Here is a 22,859-nt window from a genome sequence, read left to right on the forward strand (position 1 = left end):
CGTAAAGACCATCCTGAGTTGTTTTGATTTCATTCTTTAAGTTGTATTCAGTTGCAAACTCTGTAAACGTTTGATTGAATAAAGAATGTTTCTGATTTCTGTATTTTCATTCGGTACTTAAGATCTGATTTTGAGGACGAAATATCTTAAGTGGGGGAGAATGTAGTAGCCCGTGCCCTAATTGAGTAATTAAAGGATTAATGCTAATTAAATAAATTGGGGATTGGACGGATCGGAAGCTCCGAAGGGACGATCGGAAGCTCCGATCGGGATCGGAAGCTCTGATGAGGATCGGAGGCACCGATGATATTACGTCATCCATGACGTGTGGCTGGATCGGAAGCTCCGATCAGGACCGGAGGCTCCGATCACCCCTATCCGGAGTTAACAAGTGATATTTTGACACGTGGCAGATCAGGATCTTCGGAAGCTTCGATGGCAGGATCGGACGTTCCGATCCAGGTTCGGACGTTCCGATCGAGGATCGGAGGCTCCGATCGTTGTCTATAAATAGAAGGCCGAGACTTCATTTCTCCTTGCCAATTCCGGATTTCCTCTCTATTTCTAGTCATATTCGAGTTGTTCTAGCCTTCCTAGGCTTGAACCGGGAGTCGTCTAGACGTTCGGTAGTCGTAGCGGATTTGTGCCCAAGTTCTGGAGGCATCGACATCAAAGGGCTAACGACGAACGAAGGTATAGCTTTTGCTTCCTATAAATATTTAGGAGTATGCAATAGCTTAGTAAAGGCTTTTAGAGCACTTTAATGATAGTAGTATCATTTGGCAGTGTAGAGCAGACTATAGGCGTGGACCTAGAGTTGGTAGAGCTTGCATTGTATTGAGGTACGAAAGTACTGTTCGAGATATCCTGACTGAGTATGCATGTATTATATGACTGCATGATTTATATGCCATGATATTATGCTGCATTCATTTGCATCTTGCTGTATCTCCTTCGAGATGTCTGTAGTAGGGTTGTACCATATCCTGTTAGTCGATGGACTTCCATCGATTTGGGTCCGGCGTATCCACAGTTATCTCGGTATGGGAGCCACCTCCTGAAGCGACGGCACAGCGTGCTACATACCAGGGCCCGGTCTGTCTCTGTTATCTGATCCTTGACCTCGAGTCTATAGGGAGTTCACTTTGCATGCATGTATACTCATACTCTCGCACTGAGCGTTTTATGCTCACGTCTCGTACTCTGTATTTTCTGGACACCCTATTCCATGGGGCAGGTTTGCGATTGGACGAGGAGGGTGGATCCAGGAGGGGCTAGTCAGTGGTTGGCCAGCTGGAGCTTCGTCTAGGTTTTATTACTGTTGTTTGGGTTTATACAGCTATTCGATTTGGTTGTATAATATTGGATAATTACAGATTCCTTTATTTGGGATTGTATAATGTTATTGGTTTCCGCAGTTTTATTCTGATATCTATTTTATTAAGTTAATTGCATGCCTAAGTTCTGTTTAGTAGGTGATCCGGGTAAGGGTCACTACAGGGCCGAACAAATTTATGTAGAAAACTTGGATGTTTGTTTGGGATTTTTTAGAGTTGAATTGAGTTTATTGATTATCAGATTTATCTTTGCCTTACAAATTTCTTGGCCAGTTATTTGTTTGCTTGTTAATCGATTCCAATTTGTACAGAGGAGGTTTCGATTTTGATCACTCTGATAATTAACATATTGTAAAACCGACTAGAAATAGAATTCGGTTTCAGTGTGCGGTTTAGGTGTAAACTAAATTTTCACAAATATTTAATGCATTCAAATTTGATTAGAATTACGAAAGATTAGTTCATCAATATTTGAATAGGTTTGATTGTTCTAGAAATAGACCTTTGAACAAATTAGGAAAATTCCCGTGAATTAAAATTAAATCTGAGTCCTGAATCGACTACATGTTACGTGATTTGTTCGGTACCTACGTGTGTCTTGGTTGTCTTTGTCTTGATTATTTTTATCTTCAGTTATTTTTATTCTTATTTCTTAATCAGTTTTTATTTTATATTCTTATTTTATTTAATTCAAAATCCTTCTATTATTTTGTCTAGATTAAGTAAAATAATTAATTCTTGAGAATTGACTGCAGTCTCTGTGGGATCGATACTTGGACTCTCAGTTCACTTTACTATTACTTGACCTGGTGCGCTTGCCAGTAGATTTTTATCAAACCGATTTAGCCGGTCAAGTTTTTGGCGCCGTTGCCGGGGACTGTTTAGTTGATATTAGGATAGATTGTTTGCTTGAGGCTAGACATTTTTTTTTATTTCTATCTTTTCGTTCTTTCGTTTTTTTTTTTTAATTTTAATTTTGATTTTTTTTTCTTTTCTTTTGCTTGTGAGGTACTTGGAGATGGATCATCATCAGGTGTTCACAAGATTTGGCCAGCAATACTTGGAGTCATTCTATGCTGTTTGGGGGAGATTCAATGATTTGGCGAACAGATTTCGATGCCATAAATTTTCGAGCTATACCCTCACTCAATTTTTTTATGGTGGTTTGGATGAGATTACAAGAAGTTGGGTGGATTATGGAGCGTTGGCCACTGGCAGTCAATTCTTTAGAAGAGATGAAGACAGTGCGATGCACTTGTTAAATGATATGGCAGATTTTGACTACCATTGGCATTGTGATCCTTCATTGCAGGGTTGGAGTCACCAATATCCTCCAGATATCAACTCTAAAAATTTTGCGAACCAGCCACCGGAGCATCAAGAAGAGTGCATAGGGCGTTCTGAAGATTATGTGGCTCAGTTGAAAAATCTTGTGCGACAGCAGACAGAGTCAAATCAATTTTTAGAAAGCCGCATAAGTCTTTTGGATGAACAGATTGCGCTTATTAGAGAACCAATTTTGGATATCTGCCAATTGAGTGAAGTAACTGAGCCAGAGCATGAAGAAATCATTTATGAGGAATCTTCTTGTGAGGATGAGCCAAACATGATAGTGGAGGAGGAATAACCATACAAGGAGAGAGATTTTACCTCGTCAGTGGTCGTTTTATGTACACCGTTAGAAGATATTTTTTTGCCATTGACGCCACCTCCACAGTATTACATCCTCTTTGAGCTTCAGCCTAGAATCAGAGTCTCTTTCTAAAGGAAAAATTTCATGCCAAGTACTGTTGGACCGACAAGCTTAAACTGCAAATATCACGCCAAGCTTGAGGGCGAAGAAATTCAAAACCCATACGTAGAATCGTATGATTCTTACTATGGGCGGCAGCCGCTCTTTGATGGTGGCTTCTGCATAGTCGGGCTATAGACTATAATTTTAGCGCTGACTGGGAGGCAACCCAGTGTTTTTGCTTTTGTTTTTATTTTGTTTTTATTTGATTTTGTTTTCTTTCCCATGCCAGTTGGTCATGCCTGCCGATATATCTAGACTGATGCTACTGTCCCAGCTGATGCCGTCAAGAAGGAAGAGAATGAAACGAAAACCAGGGGAGTGTTATTTCTATTTTCATTATGTTTTTGTTCGTTTTGAATTCTGTTCATTGTCTGAAGCATTGAGGGCAATGCTTTGGATAAGTATGGGGGGGTAGACTAGTTTATTTCATTATGTTTTGTGTTTGTGTTGCATAAAGTTCGTTTCATATCTGTTTGCATATAGTGTGTTTTTGTTGTTGTTTGTGTTGTCCTGCATGGGTAGGATAAGTCATGGTAGCCTATGATGATGAAGTTTGAAAAAAATGGATTTTTGAAAATTTTTTGCTCTTGACTGGACATGAGAAACTTTAGGTTGAACCGTGAATATTTTTAAGCACTAATGTTAGACCAGTGAATTGTAGCGAAAGATTTGATGAAGTTTCTGTCTGTTTGACCATTGCACGGCAATAGGTGGTTTGTGGATCTTGATTGTGTTCTATGAATTTTGATGAGGCTCTAGTTTATATTTATGATCTTGGGCGCACCTAGAAAAATTTATATACAATTCCATCCGGGCCTTGAAAGGATTAAAATCCTAAAAAAAAAAAAATCAAATTTAAGGCTAAGTATGCGGATTCAATGGGATTGATGCTCCATCCGGGCTATAGACGAGGGGATTAGAAAGAAAAAATAGAATGATTTTTCGTATCCTAGCCAGTTATAGCTAAGTCAGCGGGTAATTATTGGGGCTAATGCAATACCGGGTGCAAAATCCGGAGGTGTGTAATTCATTATCTCAAGGGAGGTGGGTTTAGTCTAGAGGTCGTTGGAAGGAATGAGCACTTGAAGAGTGAAACTTGCACTGATTTGTCATAGGTCGCTAAGCAGATTTGAGACGAATTCGGTCTAAGTTGTATGAAACTGGAATGACATTTCACACATACACGTTCACGTTCAACCGAAGGTGTATTATGAAAAGTTGAGAGCATGTCTGTGTTTTATGTTTTGTGATTAAACTTCTCGGAGGCTGTGCACTCTCATGAATCATCCTTACTTATGTTTTTGTTTGCATTTTGTTTTTTCATGTCTTGCTCGAGGGCGAGCAAGGTTTAAGTATGGGGGTGTTGATAAGTGCATTTTGTATGCATTATTTCATGTTATTTTTATGTTTATTTTGTGTGCATTCATATTATTTTTATGTGTTTTTATGTGTTTTAGTGCATGTGTGTGTATTTCACTCCTTGGGTTAATTTTGTAGGAAAATGGAATTTTGAAGAGTGAATTACGGAGCAGCATTTATCGAAAAATCATATTTAATTATAGAGACATTGTAATCCAATCTCTACCATTCAGATTAAAGTTAAAGATGTTTTGAAGCTGCTGTCCAAATTTCAGCTCAATCCGACGGCTAGATCTCGAGATATGAATTTTTGAAAATTATCGCTCGGCGCAGATTTTTTGTACTGCGCGCGCGCGAGAATCAAGCTCGCGCGCGCGCGAGTCCGACGTACAGGCCTCTGTTTTTATGTGCTGCGCGCGCGCGTGTTCGGGGGTCATATGTGTTCCGAAAAATCCTTGTTTTGGGAGGAAAATAACTGATAGGCGTTCCGGACCATATATATACAAGATATAACATATTTTTGAGGGTTTCGGAAACTCCAGAGCGCAGACAACGCAAGAGGAGGCGGCTACAAGGCTTGGGAGAGAAGATTTCTTCTTTCTTTTCTTCTTTTTATTTTTATTTTTGAATTATTATTTTTAATTATTGAGTAGTTTATTTTCAACCAAGACGGCGTGATTGGGCCGAACAAATTTATGTAGAAAACTTGGATGTTTGTTTGGGATTTTTTAGAGTTGAATTGAGTTTATTGATTATCAGATTTATCTTTGCCTTACAAATTTCTTGGCCAGTTATTTGTTTGCTTGTTAATCGATTCCAATTTGTACAGAGGAGGTTTCGATTTTGATCACTCTGATAATTAACATATTGTAAAACCGACTAGAAATAGAATTCGGTTTCAGTGTGCGGTTTAGGTGTAAACTAAATTTTCACAAATATTTAATGCATTCAAATTTGATTAGAATTACGAAAGATTAGTTCATCAATATTTGAATAGGTTTGATTGTTCTAGAAATAGACCTTTGAACAAATTAGAAAAATTTCCGTGAATTAAAATTAAATCTGAGTCCTGAATCGACTACATGTTACGTGATTTGTTCGGTACCTACGTGTGTCTTGGTTGTCTTTGTCTTGATTATTTTTATCTTCAGTTATTTTTATTCTTATTTCTTAATCAGTTTTTATTTTATATTCTTATTTTATTTAATTCAAAATCCTTCTATTATTTTGTCTAGATTAAGTAAAATAATTAATTCTTGAGAATTGACTGCAGTCTCTGTGGGATCGATACTTGGACTCTCAGTCCACTTTACTATTACTTGACCTGGTGCGCTTGCCAGTAGATTTTTATCAAACCGATTTAGCCGGTCAAGTTTTTGGCGCCGTTGCCGGGGACTGTTTAGTTGATATTAGGATAGATTGTTTGCTTGAGGCTAGACATTTTTTTTTATTTCTATCTTTTCGTTCTTTCGTTTTTTTTATTTATTTATTTTAATTTTGATTTTTTTTTCTTTTCTTTTGCTTGTGAGGTACTTGGAGATGGATCATCATCAGGTGTTCACAAGATTTGGCCAGCAATACTTGGAGCCATTCTATGCTGTTTGGGGGAGATTCAATGATTTGGCGAACAGATTTCGATGCCATAAATTTTCGAGCTATACCCTCACTCAATTTTTTTATGGTGGTTTGGATGAGATTACAAGAAGTTGGGTGGATTATGGAGCGTTGGCCACTGGCAGTCAATTGTTTAGAAGAGATGAAGACAGTGCGATGCACTTGTTAAATGATATGGCAGATTTTGACTACCATTGGCATTGTGATCCTTCACTGCAGGGTTGGAGTCACCAATATCCTCCAGATATCAACTCTAAAAATTTTGCGAACCAGCCACCGGAGCATCAAGAAGAGTGCATAGGGCGTTCTGAAGATTATGTGGCTCAGTTGGAAAATCTTGTGCGACAGCAGACAGAGTCAAATCAATTTTTAGAAAGCTGCATAAGTCTTTTGGTTGAACAGATTGCGCTTATTAGAGAACCAATTTTGGATATCTGCCAATTGAGTGAAGTAACTGAGCCAGAGCATGAAGAAATCATTTATGAGGAATCTTCTTGTGAGGATGAGCCAAACATGATAGTGGAGGAGGAAGAACCATACAAGGAGAGAGATTTTACCTCGTCAGTGGTCGTTTTATGTACACCGTTAGAAGATATTTTTTTGTCATTGACGCCACCTCCACAGTATTACATCCTCTTTGAGCTTCAGCCTAGAATCAGAGTCTCTTTCCAAAGGAAAAATTTCATGCCAAGTACTGTTGGACCGACAAGCTTAAACTGCAAATATCACGCCAAGCTTGAGGGCGAAGAAATTCAAAACCCATACGTAGAATCGTATGATTCTTACTATGGGCGGCAGCCGCTCTTTGATGGTGGCTTCTGCATAGTCGGGCTATAGACTATAATTTTAGCGCTGACTGGGAGGCAACCCAGTGTTTTTGCTTTTGTTTTTATTTTGTTTTTATTTGATTTTGTTTTCTTTCCCATGCCAGTTGGTCATGCCTGCCGATATATCTAGACTGATGCTACTGTCCCAGCTGATGCCGTCAAGAAGGAAGAGAATGAAACGAAAACCAGGGGAGTGTTATTTCTGTTTTCATTGTGTTTTTGTTCGTTTTGAATTCTGTTCATTGTCTGAAGTATTGAGGGCAATGCTTTGGATAAGTATGGGGGGGTAGACTAGTTTATTTCATTATGTTTTGTGTTTGTGTTGCATAAAGTTCGTTTCATATCTGTTTGCATATAGTGTGTTTTTGTTGTTGTTTGTGTTGTCCTGCATGGGTAGGATAAGTCATGGTAGCCTATGATGATGAAGTTTGAAAAAAATGGATTTTTGAAAATTTTTTGCTCTTGACTGGACATGAGAAACTTTAGGTTGAACCGTGAATATTTTTAAGCACTAATGTTAGACCAGTGAATTGTAGCGAAAGATTTGATGAAGTTTCTGTCTGTTTGACCATTGCACGGCAATAGGTGGTTTGTGGATCTTGATTGTGTTCTATGAACTTTGATGAGGCTCTAGTTTATACTTATGATCTTGGGCGCACCTAGAAAAATTTATATACAATTCCATCCGGGCCTTGAAAGGATTAAAATCCTAAAAAAAAAAAAATCAAATTTAAGGCTAAGTATGCGGATTCAATGGGATTGATGCTCCATCCGGGCTATAGACGAGGGGATTAGAAAGAAAAAATAGAATGATTTTTCGTATCCTAGCCAGTTATAGCTAAGTCAGCGGGTAATTATTGGGACTAATGCAATACCGGGTGCAAAATTCGGAGGTGTGTAATTCATTATCTCAAGGGAGGTGGGTTTAGTCTAGAGGTCGTTGAAAGGAATGAGCACTTGAAGAGTGAAACTTGCACTGATTTGTCATAGGTCGCTAAGCAGATTTGAGACGAATTCGGTCTAAGTTGTATGAAACTGGAATGACATTTCACACACACACGTTCACGTTCAACCGAAGGTGTATTATGAAAAGTTGAGAGCATGTCTGTGTTTTATGTTTTGTGATTAAACTTCTCGGAGGTTGTGCACTCTCATGAATCATCCTTACTTATGTTTTTGTTTGCATTTTGTTTTTTCATGTCTTGCTCGAGGGCGAGCAAGGTTTAAGTATGGGGGTGTTGATAAGTACATTTTGTATGCATTATTTCATGTTATTTTTATGTTTATTTTGTGTGCATTCATATTATTTTTATGTGTTTTTATGTATTTTAGTGCATGTGTGTATTTCACTCCTTGGGTTAATTTTGTAGGAAAATGGAATTTTGAAGAGTGAATTACGGAGCAGCCTTGATCGAAAAATCATATTTAATTTTAGAGACATTGAAATCCAATCTTCACCGTTCAGATTAAAGTTAAAGATGTTTTGAAGCTGTTGTCCAAATTTCAGCTCAATCCGACGGCTAGATCTTGAGATATGAATTTTTTAGAATTGTCGCTTGGCGCAGATTTTTTGTACTGCGCGCGCGCGAGAATCAAGCTCGCGCGCGCGCGAGTCCGACGTACAGGCCTCTGTTTTTATGTGTTGCGCGCGCGCGAGGCCTATGCCGCGCGCGCGCGCGTGTTCGGGGGTCATATGTGTTCCGAAAAATCCTTGTTTTGGGAGGAAATTAACTGATAGGCGTTTCGGACCATATATATACAAGATATAACATATTTTTGAGGGTTTCGGAAACTCCAGAGCGCAGACAACGCAAGAGGAGGCGGCTACAAGGCTTGGGAGAGAAGATTTCTTCTTTCTTTTCTTCTTTTTATTTTTATTTTTGAATTATTGTTTTTAATTATTGAGTAGTTTATTTTCAACCAAGACGGCGTGATTGGGCCGAACAAATTTATGTAGAAAACTTGGATGTTTGTTTGGGATTTTTTAGAGTTGAATTGAGTTTATTGATTATCAGATTTATCTTTGCCTTACAAATTTCTTGGCCAGTTATTTGTTTGCTTGTTAATCGATTCCAATTTGTACAGAGGAGGTTTCGATTTTGATCACTCTGATAATTAACATATTGTAAAACCGACTAGAAATAGAATTCGGTTTCAGTGTGCGGTTTAGGTGTAAACTAAATTTTCACAAATATTTAATGCATTCAAATTTGATTAGAATTACGAAAGATTAATTCATCAATATTTGAATAGGTTTGATTGTTCTAGAAATAGACCTTTGAACAAATTAGGAAAATTCCCGTGAATTAAAATTAAATCTGAGTCCTGAATCGACTACATGTTACGTGATTTGTTCGGTACCTACGTGTGTCTTGGTTGTCTTTGTCTTGATTATTTTTATCTTCAGTTATTTTTATTCTTATTTCTTAATCAGTTTTTATTTTATATTCTTATTTTATTTAATTCAAAATCCTTCTATTATTTTGTCTAGATTAAGTAAAATAATTAATTCTTGAGAATTGACTGCAGTCTCTGTGGGATCGATACTTGGACTCTCAGTCCACTTTACTATTACTTGACCTGGTGCGCTTGCCAGTAGATTTTTATCAAACCGATTTAGCCGGTCAGTGGTAAAGCTAAAGTTTGGTTTAATTCAATGCATGAAGGGTCAATAACAACCTGTGAGATGATGACAAAAGCTTTTCTATCCAAATTTTTCCTCCTTCTAAGACTACAAAAATGCGAAACGATATTACCAACTTTGTGCAAAATTATACTGAGACTTGATATGAGGCATGAGAGCGTTTCAAGGATTTGTTGATTACATGCCCACACAATGGCTTGTCTATCTGGATTCAAGTACATACATTTTATGATGGTTTTTTTTTGCTACTCGTTCAACAACTGATGCAGCTGCAGGAGGTACTATCACGAGAAAAACATCGGAAGAGGCATATGAATTACTGGAATATATAGCATCACACACCTATCAGTGGCAGTTAGATAGGAATATTCCAAGAAATGAGCTGGAGTTATTCAAATCGATGAGTTCATGGCTATAACTGCACAACTAAAAGCTCTGGACAAGAAAATAGATAGTATGAGTGTGAAAACAATGCAGGCTCAGAAGATCACATGCAATGTGTGTGGGGGGAATCATCATAGCATTGAGTGTCAAGTTTGGAATCCTTTTCAGCCAGCTGAGAATGCAAATTATGTTTGAAATAGGCCAACAGACAACCCTTACTACCTATAATCCGGGATGGAAGAATCTCACCCAAATAAAAGGAATGAAGCACACTGTCTATCGCTTTGTCTCTAAGTACCTTGTGTGTCAACAAGTCAATGCAGAGTATCTATGACCCATAAGTTTAGTTTATAGTTTGGAGATTCCTGAATGGAAATGGGAATACATGAAGATGTATTTTTTCACCCACTTTTCGATGTATTCCAGGAACAATGACGCGATATGGGTTGTGGTGGACTGGTTGTCCAAGTATGCTCATTTCTTTCCATATAATCGATACTTCATCTGACACAGGGTACAGTGATGCTTCTGTTTCGTTCAGCGGTGTCAGTATTGCACGAAAAACTTTGTCCATTCGTTGTGGTAGACCGATGACTTCAGTTGCAGCTTTGGTTCAACTAATCAGTTTTCCTAACTGATTAGTTTAGGTAGTTGTCCAGTCTTAATACTTCAGTTATGCTCTGTACGACTGAATTTAGTTATTTTTGCTAGTCCAATCGTGATTTTATCTCTGATACTGGTTAGATATCTTTAGTTGACTTGTCCATATGATATCTTCAATTTCAGTCATGAACAAAGTTAGTTGCCTGATGATTTTGCTATGTGGTTTGTCAGCACCGAAACTATGAATGTTCCAACACTAGAGGAGACAGTGGAACAATATTGGAGAGTAGAATCTGATCTACTCAGATTCCTTGGATTCAGATGCAATTGTGATCAGTTTCCTTTTGGTGTGCTTAGTTCTCACAAACTCAGTCTGTTTTTGCTAAACAGGTGGTTTCTTGATCGGTCTGGTCTACTTAGACTGATCCGCTTCTTCTGTGCAGGTCTCATTCGTGGTAGAGATTAGTTGTTTGGTCAGGGATGCAACAATGGACCTTTCATTCAAAGTCTTGTGCACATGCAATGCAGATGATTGCCCCAGACTGATGTTAAGCTCGTTGATCAGATAACTTATTTGGACCATGTAACCTTGAGACTGAATTGAGGGAATAGTAATCATAGAAGTGAATATCTTGAAAAGCACCGCCAACCAGTTTTTTTTTTTAAAAAAATTAATTAAGAGGTGCAATTAACAACTACTCATTTTCAATATGCAACATAATTGCAAAGTTGTCAGCTGGGAAATCAATGACATTTGCGGTCTTTAGTTCAATGTTTTATTTTTATTTTTAGAGTACAATTACAATTTGGAATAAGAGTCCAACGAAAATAAGGAAACTGCGCGCACAACTGATGAAACTTGAGCATGAACTTGAGACTTTCTTATCTCGAACAAAGTAATTACAAATAAACTACTAAATCTACCTAAATAAATTAACAAATCTACCCGCAAGCCAACCAGTTGATCCCTTGCAATGTTCGTGTTAATTATATTTTATTTGGCATTAATTAGTGATAGTTATTTTAAATTGAGAAATTTAAAAATAATTAAGCCAAATAGTTTAATCATGTGTTTAAAAATATGTATTACAAAATATCGGACTTATGACGATATTAAAATACATATTTGAATTTAACATCATATGAACGTTGAAAATAAATCAACACGGTCCAGTTTTAACCAAATACTGGAAAACGCTGGCAACTCCAACCACTCTATGAATCTGGATTTTCAAATGCTAGCTATGAATTTTCTATCCACCTGCTGCCTTTTAGTTTCTTGAATAACCACAATATCCGGTTTCTTTTTACGTATAATTGCTCGTATCAATCCACTTTGTCTGCTCGATCCCTCCTCTAAGATAGTATTTTTACAACTTTTAAAAATAAATAATTATAAAATTATTTATTATCATCATAATTTATTTTTAAAAATTACAAAGTTTCTCTTATATTACATGATATAATATTAATTGAACAACTCCATAGCCCGATAATGAGCCCATCTTGTTTTTCCTCTGAAAAAAAAAGAAGCCCATCTTGTCATGAGAATTATCATTTGTCAAACTAACGGATTTTCGGAAAGACCTAGGAGATGCTTTGCTAAACTCACTCTGCCCACCTTCAACCGAGAAACACAATCATTATTTAAAACCCAAACATAAGCCTTCAACATCTTCCCTCGGCGTCACCCTTATCATTCTTCCTAATCAAGGATTCCGGCTTATCATTCGTCATTGAGATAACTTCGTCTCTAACAGCCCCCAGTGATTAATATATTGTATGTATAGAGGATATTATAAAAATATAAATACTAAAAAAATATTAGTTTCCTTTTTTTTCCCTCTAATTATTCTCTGTTAATTGGGATTTATGTAGGGAATATTTCTTCTGCAATTCACCTCTTTTGGGGAAAATTCGATATTATTCGTGCTATGGGCTCAAAGGTACAGTCTTTAGCTTTTACTATACGTATATACACATATGTAGATGTTTTCAAGTGAGATGGAGATTCATTTACATGTTACCTTGGTTACCCTTTAGTTTCAAACTGATTCAGTTTTCACTTCTGATACGGTGGCAAATTATTGGTTGCGCTATTGCTGAATTATGGAGTTAGCTATTGGAATTGGATCATAACTTCACTTGCTTTTGTATGGACTTGAACCTTTGGAGTCTGTTGGTGCTGAAACTTTAGACTATGAGAAAGCTCAAGACAAGACATTTAACTTTCGGGGATAAAATTTTTCTTTGGAGATAACTTTCGGGATTTTTGTATCTTTGCTTTTAACTCTTGTAAAAAGAAAGGAAGGAAATGTGGACTAATTTATTTTTCATGCATGTACATACATATCAGAGTGTATTATTAATATTATTATTATATCACACGTGAATTTCTGTGTGTGTGTGTGGATTTTACATCACGTGCAACTGATTAATGTTGGTTACAGAAAGAGACGAGGAAGGAAGAAGTAACTATAAAATTCACCAAGCAGCCTTACATTGAAGATGTTGGCCCTCGAAGAATGTATGCACATTTATTTCTTGCATTTCATTAACTTTAAAACCAATTGAGCCTTTTATTGCTGCAAGTTATTTCCAAATTATTTGCTGTCGATAACCTATTGTACAGTGTTGTTGAATTAATGATCTCTTTCCCAATCTTGTGGAAGTGTGGGTATTCTTGCCATGTCAAATTTAGTTTTAGTGAGGATGTTTTCTTCAACAATTGGGAGTCCATGGAGGAACCCCCTTCCCTAGTTCCCTTTATTTAAAAAATGATGTAGAAAGTGTTGAGATGCTTGCTATTTGATAATTGACACATACCCTGTGAGGGTAGACAATTCTCGGTGCTTGAGTTGTCCTATAAATAAATTCTTAGTATGATTAATGTGTGAAATTCCTAGATTGCCATAAACCAATGACTTTTAACTCCCCATGCCTTCAACTCTCGAGCAAACATACCACTGAAAACATGTATGTCCAAGTGCATGCGTGCTCAATATTTGAGAACGTGGGGATCCGCGTGCTCAAAATTTAAAAAACACGAGGGGTTCATGAATTATTTTTTTGCATGGGGGTTAGCAATCTCGGGATATATCAGGGTAATCTATGCTATTAACCCCCCTTAGTAACTGAATTTGAAGCATTGATGTAATGACGTGGTTTAATGTGGGCCAGAAATCATGTACTTCTTTCTCTTAAGAACAATCTGTGGAAAATGAACTAGTTATGTATTTATGACTTGAATGACAATCTTATCTTACAGCAAGACATCTGAAATTTATTCGAGTTTGTGATTGTTCAGTTACTTAAGCTGTAGTTGTCATTCTTATTTCTTCCAGAGAAAGCATTCAGTTTTCTACGTTCTCTGGTACTGAAATCTTAAAAGCTGCTGAAGTTGAAGTTTCTCTTGGCGTCTATTATGACCCTACTCGGAAGCCTATTGCCAGTGGCTTGTTAGATCCTCGCATGGTAATTACCCAATCCTTTTCTTGTTAAACTGTTCGGTTGTTTTGTTATTTATGTTTCAAGTTTATTTCCTTTTTGCCTATTTGCCAAATCTAAATATTTGCTCAAAATGAAAATATGAAGTTTAGGTGGTTGATCTATGTTCCGTTTGGACATGTACTTTTAAAACGTTTTTAGTGTTTTATAAGTGAAAAAAAAACTTAAAATATGTGTTTGGACAAGATTTTTATAAAATGTTTTGGAAAATATTTTGTACAAAGTGTTCTTCAAGTATAGTTTTTATAGATCAATTGAGACGTGATTTTAGATGTTTTTAGAATGGACTATGGAAGACAACGATGAATAAGATTACTTTTGATATGTTAAAATACTTTTATAGAATAGTTGTCCAAAAACATACTTATTCTTAATACAACTTTTAAAACATTTTGTAAATTTTTTTTAAAAACACTTGTATATAAATGTTTTGTAACTACTTGTCCAAACAGAGCCTTACTTTCTTTATATTATGACCAAAATGGCGTTTGAAATTCAGATTTTTTTTATTTTATTTTTTGAAACTTGTTTCTGAATGTTGAATTTCACGCACTTTGGTTGAACCTCTTATGCTATTTCCTTTCTTGTTGGTACCTGGGCAGTGTTTGGTTTCCAATCTTTCAATTGCTGACTTTTTGTTCTACTCCTTCCTTAATGTTCCATTGTGGTCCTATGATAGTTGTTTGCTTTCCTTTATTTTTATTTTTTTAAAATTTACTTTGGATGTATTCCACAATATGATCGGAATTTTACATCAAATAAAGTAGTTACTTTATCATATAGAAAATGCTCTTATTATGAAAGAGAGTTGCATTTCATCATCTGATCGACAATGTTCTGTGATTGATGTCGTTTCTTATGAAATAATCTGTGGCATATGTTACTCTGTTCCCAATGAGGATGAAAAAATGTATAAAAGAATCACTTTCCTATCCGTACAGAATATGAATGAACAGTTCATTGTACTTCTTCAAAACTTTGATAACTGAAACTGGAAAGAAAGACATAATTTTAACTTTGACAATGATTGGATAATTGAACTTTTGACTTGGCCGTACTCAGTTTTATATGCTGTATATGAATGTCAAGGTGATGGCAACTAGCTTACGTGTTAATTTAAGTTATACTACATGAGTTTTAATGTTTACTGAAAATTCAAGTGTAGCCTTTTCTTTTGAAAATAAAAAAGATCCGTAACCCTTCACAACCTAAAAACTAAGAAGTTAGTGCTTATTTTAACATGATAATTGGGTTGATAACGGTGTGACAATGTTTGTTTCGTTTTACTTAGCACCATTTTGTGTTTCAGGGGCCTGCAAACAAGGGTAATGGCGACTGTGTAACTTGCAATGGGAAATTTGAGAATTGTCCTGGGCACTGTGGGTACCTGGCTTTAGCACTTCCTGTGTATAATGTTGGATATTTGAGTACAATAGTAGATATCCTGAAGTGTATCTGCAAGGTACCAAACTCATACTGTTTTTCCTTGTTTACTAAATTTAGATTTGGAATGACAATTTTATCTTCAATTTTATGCTTATGAAATCTGGGTAAGTAGAGAATTGTGACATAACGAAACACACGCAAAAACTTAAACTTGTATTGAGAACACTGCAATTTCTTTTGACAAGCTTACAAAGTTTCTCCTTGGCATAGCAATTGAAGTCCCTCAAAAGGTTATGCAAATGTTACAAGTAACATTACATTTGTTAAAGGAAAATCATATTTATGTTCTGGTTCAGTTACTTGACCACACTTGGGTCAGATCTATAAGTCCTGGAAACACTCTTGTTAGGCATATGAGGACACAGTTGAACATCTCCATTACAAGATTCTTATTTTTGGATGTGTCATGTGGTATGTTACCAACTCATCAGACAAGTGAATGTGGGCTTCTGGCACCCATATATAATTTCAAATTCAAGTTAAAGGGACTTCGGACTGTAATGTGTAGTATTGTGTTCCAAAACAACGAAGATAGGACAGTTTAGAATGACGAGGAGAAAAAGGGAAATGAACAGAGTTATTATCTAAAGATTAATTAAGTTTCAAAACAACGGAATAGGAAAAAGTTAAGAATGATGAGGAGAAAAAGGAAAATGGACGGAGTTATTTTCGGAGATTTGGTACCATAGGATGAGATTCTTTACATTATGTGCTTAGTGAATTATATCCAGTATAGTTTCTATTGTATTCTACATTTTAATTGCATAGTAACTTATGCTTGTAGCACACTTGGCCATTCTCAAAACAGTTCCACGTCTGTATACTTAATTTTGTTAACCTTTAACATTTTTTTTTGAAGGATGTTAACCTTTAACGTTGTGTCTGGATTTTTGTATCTTTCACAAATAACCTCAAAATACTTCAATGTTTTTACTTTGATGTTGGACTCTGAAATTTTGATTTGATGATAGATTTGTTTTTACAATATTGTTATGTTTTGTCGACTCTCTTTCCCCTACACCATTTTTATCAGTATTTTTTTAAACCTAGGATTAATTTGTGTCCAAGGTACTCATTGACTGTTGAGAGTTATCATCTTGTTCACATCTTCTCTATTAACAGAAATGTTCCAGAATACTTCTTGAGGAAAGAGGTCGTCAAGAATTTCTGAGGAAAATGAGAAATCCGAAGTTTGATCTGTTGAAAAAGAATGAGGTACTGAAACAAGTAGTAAAGAAATGCAACGCTCTGGCAGGGAGTAAGAAGGCTCATAAGTGCTCCAGATGTGGACATATAAATGGTTAGGCACCTTATCAATGGCAAAATATTTCTGAATTCATAAATTGGATGATATTTGTCTATGCCTTTGAATATGTATGTGGTAAATGACTTTTTCTTTTGATAAGTAACAAAATTTATTCATTAAGAAATAAAAGGTAATAATAATCACAAAAAAGTGAACGAGAGGCCCACAGAAATAAGGTTAAAACCTGAGTAAACTTAGCATGATATAACACTCGAATCCCTATGCAAATCTGAAACTGAAAAGTCTGTGAACTCCATCGTCTTTGAAATCCAAAATGGAACAGTGAATTTTATCTTATCCCAGCATCCACCAACCGGTTCTTCTCCAGTATCGAAAATTCTCTTGTTTCTCTCCAACCAAACCATCCAACAAATACAATGAACTAACCCGATCCAAAATATTCTACCCCTCCTTCCCAGATTTCCACCAAGATTTGCCTAAAATAAATCCCTAACTGATCTTGGGGATACCCATACCAAGCCCAACTCCTCCAAAGCTCTGAACTCTAGAATACTTGTAAAAGGGCAACGAATGAGCAAATGATCCCGAGTCTCCACCTCTCGCCTACACAACACACACTAACTCAGGCCGAGGCTCAGTGAACCAGAGGGGTACCTCTTTTGCATCAGCTTACAACTTGGGAATTTTCCACGCACAACAGTCCACGAGAAAACTTGCACCTTAGACGGGATTGACGATTTCAAATAATAGGATGAAGAGAAAAATACGGAAAAGTACTGTCCAGAAATAAGGATGGTAAAAAAGATTTTACCGAGAAAAGTCCTGAAGAATTATCCACACCCTCAATCAACCTAATTCTGTGTAAAAACTCCAACAACGCACTCAACTCCAACAACTCAACATCCCTCAAATCCTGCCGAAAGTACAATTTCCAAGAATGGTTTGAGAGTTGTGAGATGGGCTTGACTGAAAAACGTAAGATCGACTGATTATGAACCAAATAAATCTGGAATAAGGATAGTTAAGTGGTGAATGACTAAATGCTTAGAGATCCAGGGAAACTAAATAATGCCGGGAACAAGAGAATGGTGTAAAAACTGTATTATTATTTGGTACAGCAGGGTAGTGAGGGTTAGGGAGTTAATGGAGTGGAGTGGGGACCTATTGGTGTGGAGTCAAATGCAGAGCTTGAGAAGCCCTTTACTGAGGAGGAGATTAAGAGGCTGTTTTTTGAGAGCGAGGGAGATAAAATCTCCGGGTCCAAACCGCTTCACATTGGTAGTTTATCAAGAATGTTGGGATATTATGAAAGGGGATTTGATGAAGGTTTTCCGAGAATTCTTTCAGGGGGCATTATCAATGGTATAACCAACGAAACTTACATTGCTTGATTCCTCAATAGCATGAGTCTTTTATTAAGGATTTCTGGCCTATCAGCTTGGTCACTAGTCTTTACAAGATAGTAGCCAAAGTCTTGGCTTTGAGATTGAAGAAGGTGATTTTATGGACAATTGCAGACACAGAGTGTTTTTATTGAAGGTAAACAGATTTCAGACTGTTGTCTCATTGCTAATTAATCGGTGGAAGAGTATAGGCTGAAGAAGAAAAGAGGTTGGGTGTTCAAAGTGGACTTGGAGAAGGCTTATGATCATATAGACTAGAGGTTCTTGGATTATGTGTTGATGAAGAAGGGCCTTGGTGAACGTTGGAGAAGATGGATCATGGGTTGTGATTCGTGGGTGGGCAAGGATAGGGTTGAGATTTCCCACATTCAATTTGCGAATGACACGTTTTTTTTATTCTGGTGAAGGAGGTTGGGCATGATTCTCTTGGATGTGAATACTTTTTGTGCTATCATGATTGAAAATTAACTTGTGTAAGAGTGCTTTGCTCGGATTGAATTGTATAGAAGAGGAGGTGGAGGGATTAGCAAGGATGATTAGGTGTGTTGGCGACTTGTTGCCCAGTAGATACTTGAGGGTTTCTTTGGGAGGTAATCATCTTTTAATCTCTTTTTGGGAACCAGTACTATCTAATATTTCTAAGAAATTATCTAGCTGGAAAAAAGCAGTTCTGTCAAAAGGAAGGAGATTTACTTTGATCTCAGCGGTGTTGAATGCCTTGCCTTTGTATTTCTTTTCTTTATTCAGGATACCATCTGGCATAGCGGACGCCATGGAAAAAACAATGAGGGATTTTTTGCGGGATGGAGCTGATGGGGAGCATCATTGTCATCAGGTTGCTTGGGACCAAGTTTGTAGATCCAAAGAATAAGGTAGATTGGGCACTAGTAGTATTTGTTTGAGAATAAAGCTTTTTTTGGTAAGTGGTAGTGGAGGTTTTTCTAAGGAAAGCGACTCGTTATGGTGTAAGATTATCGTAAGCAAATACGACTTGCAAGATAATGGGTGGGATGCCGGTTTAGCTAAAAATATCACGTTCAAGAGCCCTTGGAATTCATATCTAGGATATATCCGGTTTTTCCACAGTCTGTAAGGGATGTGGTTAGAGGGGCAATAGCTAGGATTAGATTCTGGAAGGATCGTTGGTGGGGTTTGGGGGATGCTTCTTTTCAGGACTTGTTCCCTTCTTTGCATCAGATTTCGGTAGTTCATAATCTTTTTTTTTTATAAGATAAGAAATGAGAACATAATATATATATATTAAAGATCATATAATAATTACAAAAAACGGGTAAGAAGTCCGCAAATGGAACCCTTACTACCCACTAAATATCAATATCAATATCAATAAAATTTAACACTTCAATCTTACTACCACTCCTGCCAAGTTTGCGCCCTAGACCTCCCGCAAATAAATCCTTTGTTGACCTCGGAGCTACCCACAAGAAACCCAACTCCGCCAGAGCCCTATTCCAAAGGCCACTGGTGAAAGGACAATGAATGAATATGTGGTCCCGAGTCTCCAACTCCCGCCGACAAAGCACACACCAATTCGGTGGGTCATAATCAGCCTATCTCTTTCGCTTCTTCACCTTTGTCTTTCTTGGCACTTGCATTTGTGTAGGGTTCTTAGGGATGAAGATGTTAACGAGTTGTCTATGTTGGTAGTTTTCTTGAAAAGAGTTTCTCTGGTTTAGGGGGTTGATGATTATCGATCTTGGGTGTTGGATTCTGTGGGCTCCTTCTCAGTTAAATCCTTTTTTGATTCTTTCTTCCTAGCTTCGTCATTTCCTTATTTTCCGCTTTTTCATGTCATTCTTGGTAAATTACCACTCCGGGGGTGATGTAGAGAAGGAATCCCTCGAGTTTTCTAGGTCCCAGCCGGCGTGTTTTATGCAAATAGGATTTGGAGACTTTTAGGATCATCTGCTTTTACATTGTCCTTTTGTCCACTTGCTTTGGAGTAACACCGTGGTTGATTTGAATATGGTCTGGGATGTGTCAAAATATATTTGGGATTTGTTTGAGTTGGACCTAGGACGTGTTTTGGAAGGAAAGGGTGGACTTTCTGAATACGGTAGCTCATCGCAGCTGTTGGTCCGCGTGGTTGGAGAGAAACAAGAGGATTTTTGAAGATATAGAAGACTCGGCTGTTGACTCTTAGGATACGATTAAGTTTAGGGTTCCTTGGTGGCTTCAATTGTCTGCGGACATAAAATCCTTTTGGGTGTCACACGTGTATAGGGATTGGAGCAGTATTTTGAGATAACTTTTTGATTTGTTAGCTTTTCGTAGTGTGTTGACCTCTGGTTCACACTTTTAACACAAACACACACACACACACACACATATATATATAACATTCAAGCTTCCTATCCACAAAAAGAATAACCTCGAACATTCAAAATGCTCCATTCTTGCTGTTGGCTGTTAGTACTGGTTGTCATATCCTATGCATAGGAATAGAGCCGACCTCCTTTCTTGGAACCATGGACAAAACTAAAATTGTTTTTCAAAACGGAAACAAAAAGTGAGGATTACAGTTGGGTTCTAATTCCTAGAAATAATGTAATGGAACCATGTGGAACCATCAAACCTGTAAATCGTTCTTAAATTTTAAGGTTTTAGCATCTTAACCTATATAATTAAACTACTTTATATAAATTTAATTTAATTTTTAACTCCCTACTATTATTTGTTTTAAAAAATTAAATTTGCATAATATTTTGTGATGTAATTGTTAAATAAATAACTTTACTTAGTTTGATTACCCCACAAATTTTATCGTTATTATTTTTTTCTAATGTTAAAATTTAGAAGAATAAATATCGGTTCAAATTTGTACAGAACGGGAATTAAAACTGTATCCAAGCTGTTTGTCTCTATCCCTCATTTTATTCGGAACCAAAACTGTTTTTTTTAGAATCATGGTCAGGCGTACAAAGGATACGGTGCCTTCTCTATTTCTTGTTTGCTGTTATTTGCACATGTAGAATGAGGATGCCCTCAGTTTGTCTTATATTTGCTGCCGGGCTTGGGATTACCACTTACAACTTGATGGTGAAATTTCAACAATTTCTATGCTGTAGGCATGGTAAAAAGGGCACCCATGAGAATCCAACTAGAGCGTGTGAAAGTTGACAGTCACATGGATGAATGTCAATCTGCCCTTTCCCACACCAAGGATTTCAAGGGAATTATCAATCTCTCTTCTACACTTGATCCTAGAATAGTCCACCACCTACTGAAAAATATGCTAGACGAGGTACTCTTTCATTATCTTAATTTGAAGAAACACTGAAATAAGCTTTAAGAACTTTTTGCTTTTCTCTATTCGACATCATCATAAATTTAAAGTCTTAAACTTGATTTATTTTCTCTTTCAGTTTCCTGTAGTTCATGTTTGTCTTTTGGTTTTGTTTTCAGGATTGTGAATTGCTTTATCTAAATGATAGGCCAGAGAAACTTATGTTCACCAATATTCTTGTGCCACCAATTGCCATACGCCCTTCCGTCTTTGTAGACGGTGGAAGACAGAGGTCAACTTTTGCGTTGCTTGACATATTTCTCTTTATACTTGTTAGTTTTATGCTTGAGGGAGTTGAAACTGCAGCTATTGTTGTGAGCTTGTTTGAAACTTGAAGATCGATCGCAACTCGAGCTTAAAAAATGCACTGGTTGTTGGATAATAATGTACATAAAATATATGTTTGTCTTGCTCTCTAGAACCAACCAATGTTTTTTTTTAATTTATAATAATAAAAACATCGCCATGATTGTGGGTCGCTGAGCTTGTTAGAAACTTGAATATTGATAGCAACTCGAGCTTATTAAATGCACTGCTTGTCGAGTAATAATGTACACAAAATATATGTTTGTCTTGCTCTCTAGAACCAACCAATGCTTTTTTTTTTTTATGTTTTGGTGGGGGGAGAGGGGTCGTGTTTGGCTGCCAAAAATTGGCACATACCCTATCCAAGGTTATACACAAAATATAAACAATCTATTCAGATATGTGCTTCCCCTGCAAGTTCGTCTGCAGATTGATATCTTTCTTGATAAATATGCGCTATAAAACAAGGATGAGAATGATATAAGTGGTGATATCCATTCACTTTTAGAAGTCCTTGGAAGTTTCTCTTTAGAATCTACTCGGCATTTCTCCCTCTCCCGTCAGTGGGGGGCAGTGGTCAAAAGGGTAACCTAATCAGGTTTTGGGAGGATAGGTGGTGGGGGATTCGGGGATTCTTCTTGCAGGGATCATTATCCTTTTTTATTCCAGATATCTTCGGTTCATAACAAACCTATTTCTTTCGTCCAATCGGACAACTCTTCCAGCTCTTTGGTTATTTCTCGGGACTTGCATTTCCGCCGGGGTTTGAGGGACGAGGAAGTGAATGAGTTGAGCTGTTTGTTAGGGTCTCTAGATAGGGTAAGGCTGGTCGGAGGGGCGTCAGATTTTAGAGCGTGGGTTGGGGATCCTTTGGGGATTTTCTAGGTCAAATCTTTCTATGAGTCCTTTTTTTTAGAAAGTGATGGTTTTTCTTATCCTCTTCTTCATGTCATCTGAAAAATGCCTATCCCATCGAAGGTATAGGTTTTTTCGTGGATTGTGGTGCAAGGAAAGCTGTCAACTTGTGAGACGACGCAAAAGCGTTGACCTACTTGCTGCC

The 22,859-nt window shown here is 36.9% G+C and overlaps 1 protein-coding gene and 1 non-coding gene across 4 annotated transcripts in view; one reads left to right on the forward strand and one right to left on the reverse strand.

Annotated features, from left to right (window-relative positions):
• Positions 1-9,668: 9,668 nt before the first annotated feature.
• Positions 9,669-9,775, reverse strand: LOC140869874 (small nucleolar RNA R71). The gene has a single exon (XR_012146865.1). It is a non-coding gene; the product is annotated as a small nucleolar RNA R71 (small nucleolar RNA).
• Positions 9,776-12,150: 2,375 nt separating this feature from the next.
• Positions 12,151-22,859, forward strand: part of LOC140894656 (DNA-directed RNA polymerase III subunit 1) — a 39,073-nt gene continuing 28,364 nt past the window's right edge. For all 3 annotated transcript variants that reach the window (XR_012153883.1, XR_012153884.1, XM_073303222.1), the window contains exons 1-8: positions 12,151-12,343; positions 12,442-12,509; positions 13,014-13,090; positions 13,908-14,037; positions 15,380-15,532; positions 16,639-16,816; positions 21,276-21,451; positions 21,613-21,725. Coding sequence is in view for 1 of the 3 variants with exons in the window: in XM_073303222.1 (XP_073159323.1) it covers positions 12,498-12,509; positions 13,014-13,090; positions 13,908-14,037; positions 15,380-15,532; positions 16,639-16,816; positions 21,276-21,451; positions 21,613-21,725 (839 nt within the window). In the remaining 2 variants the exon portion in view is untranslated. The remainder of the gene's footprint in view (positions 12,344-12,441; positions 12,510-13,013; positions 13,091-13,907; positions 14,038-15,379; positions 15,533-16,638; positions 16,817-21,275; positions 21,452-21,612; positions 21,726-22,859) is intronic.

The sequence above is a fragment of the Henckelia pumila genome, chromosome 4, assembly GCF_033568475.1.
Source record: "Henckelia pumila isolate YLH828 chromosome 4, ASM3356847v2, whole genome shotgun sequence".
Lineage (NCBI taxonomy): Eukaryota > Viridiplantae > Streptophyta > Magnoliopsida > Lamiales > Gesneriaceae > Henckelia > Henckelia pumila.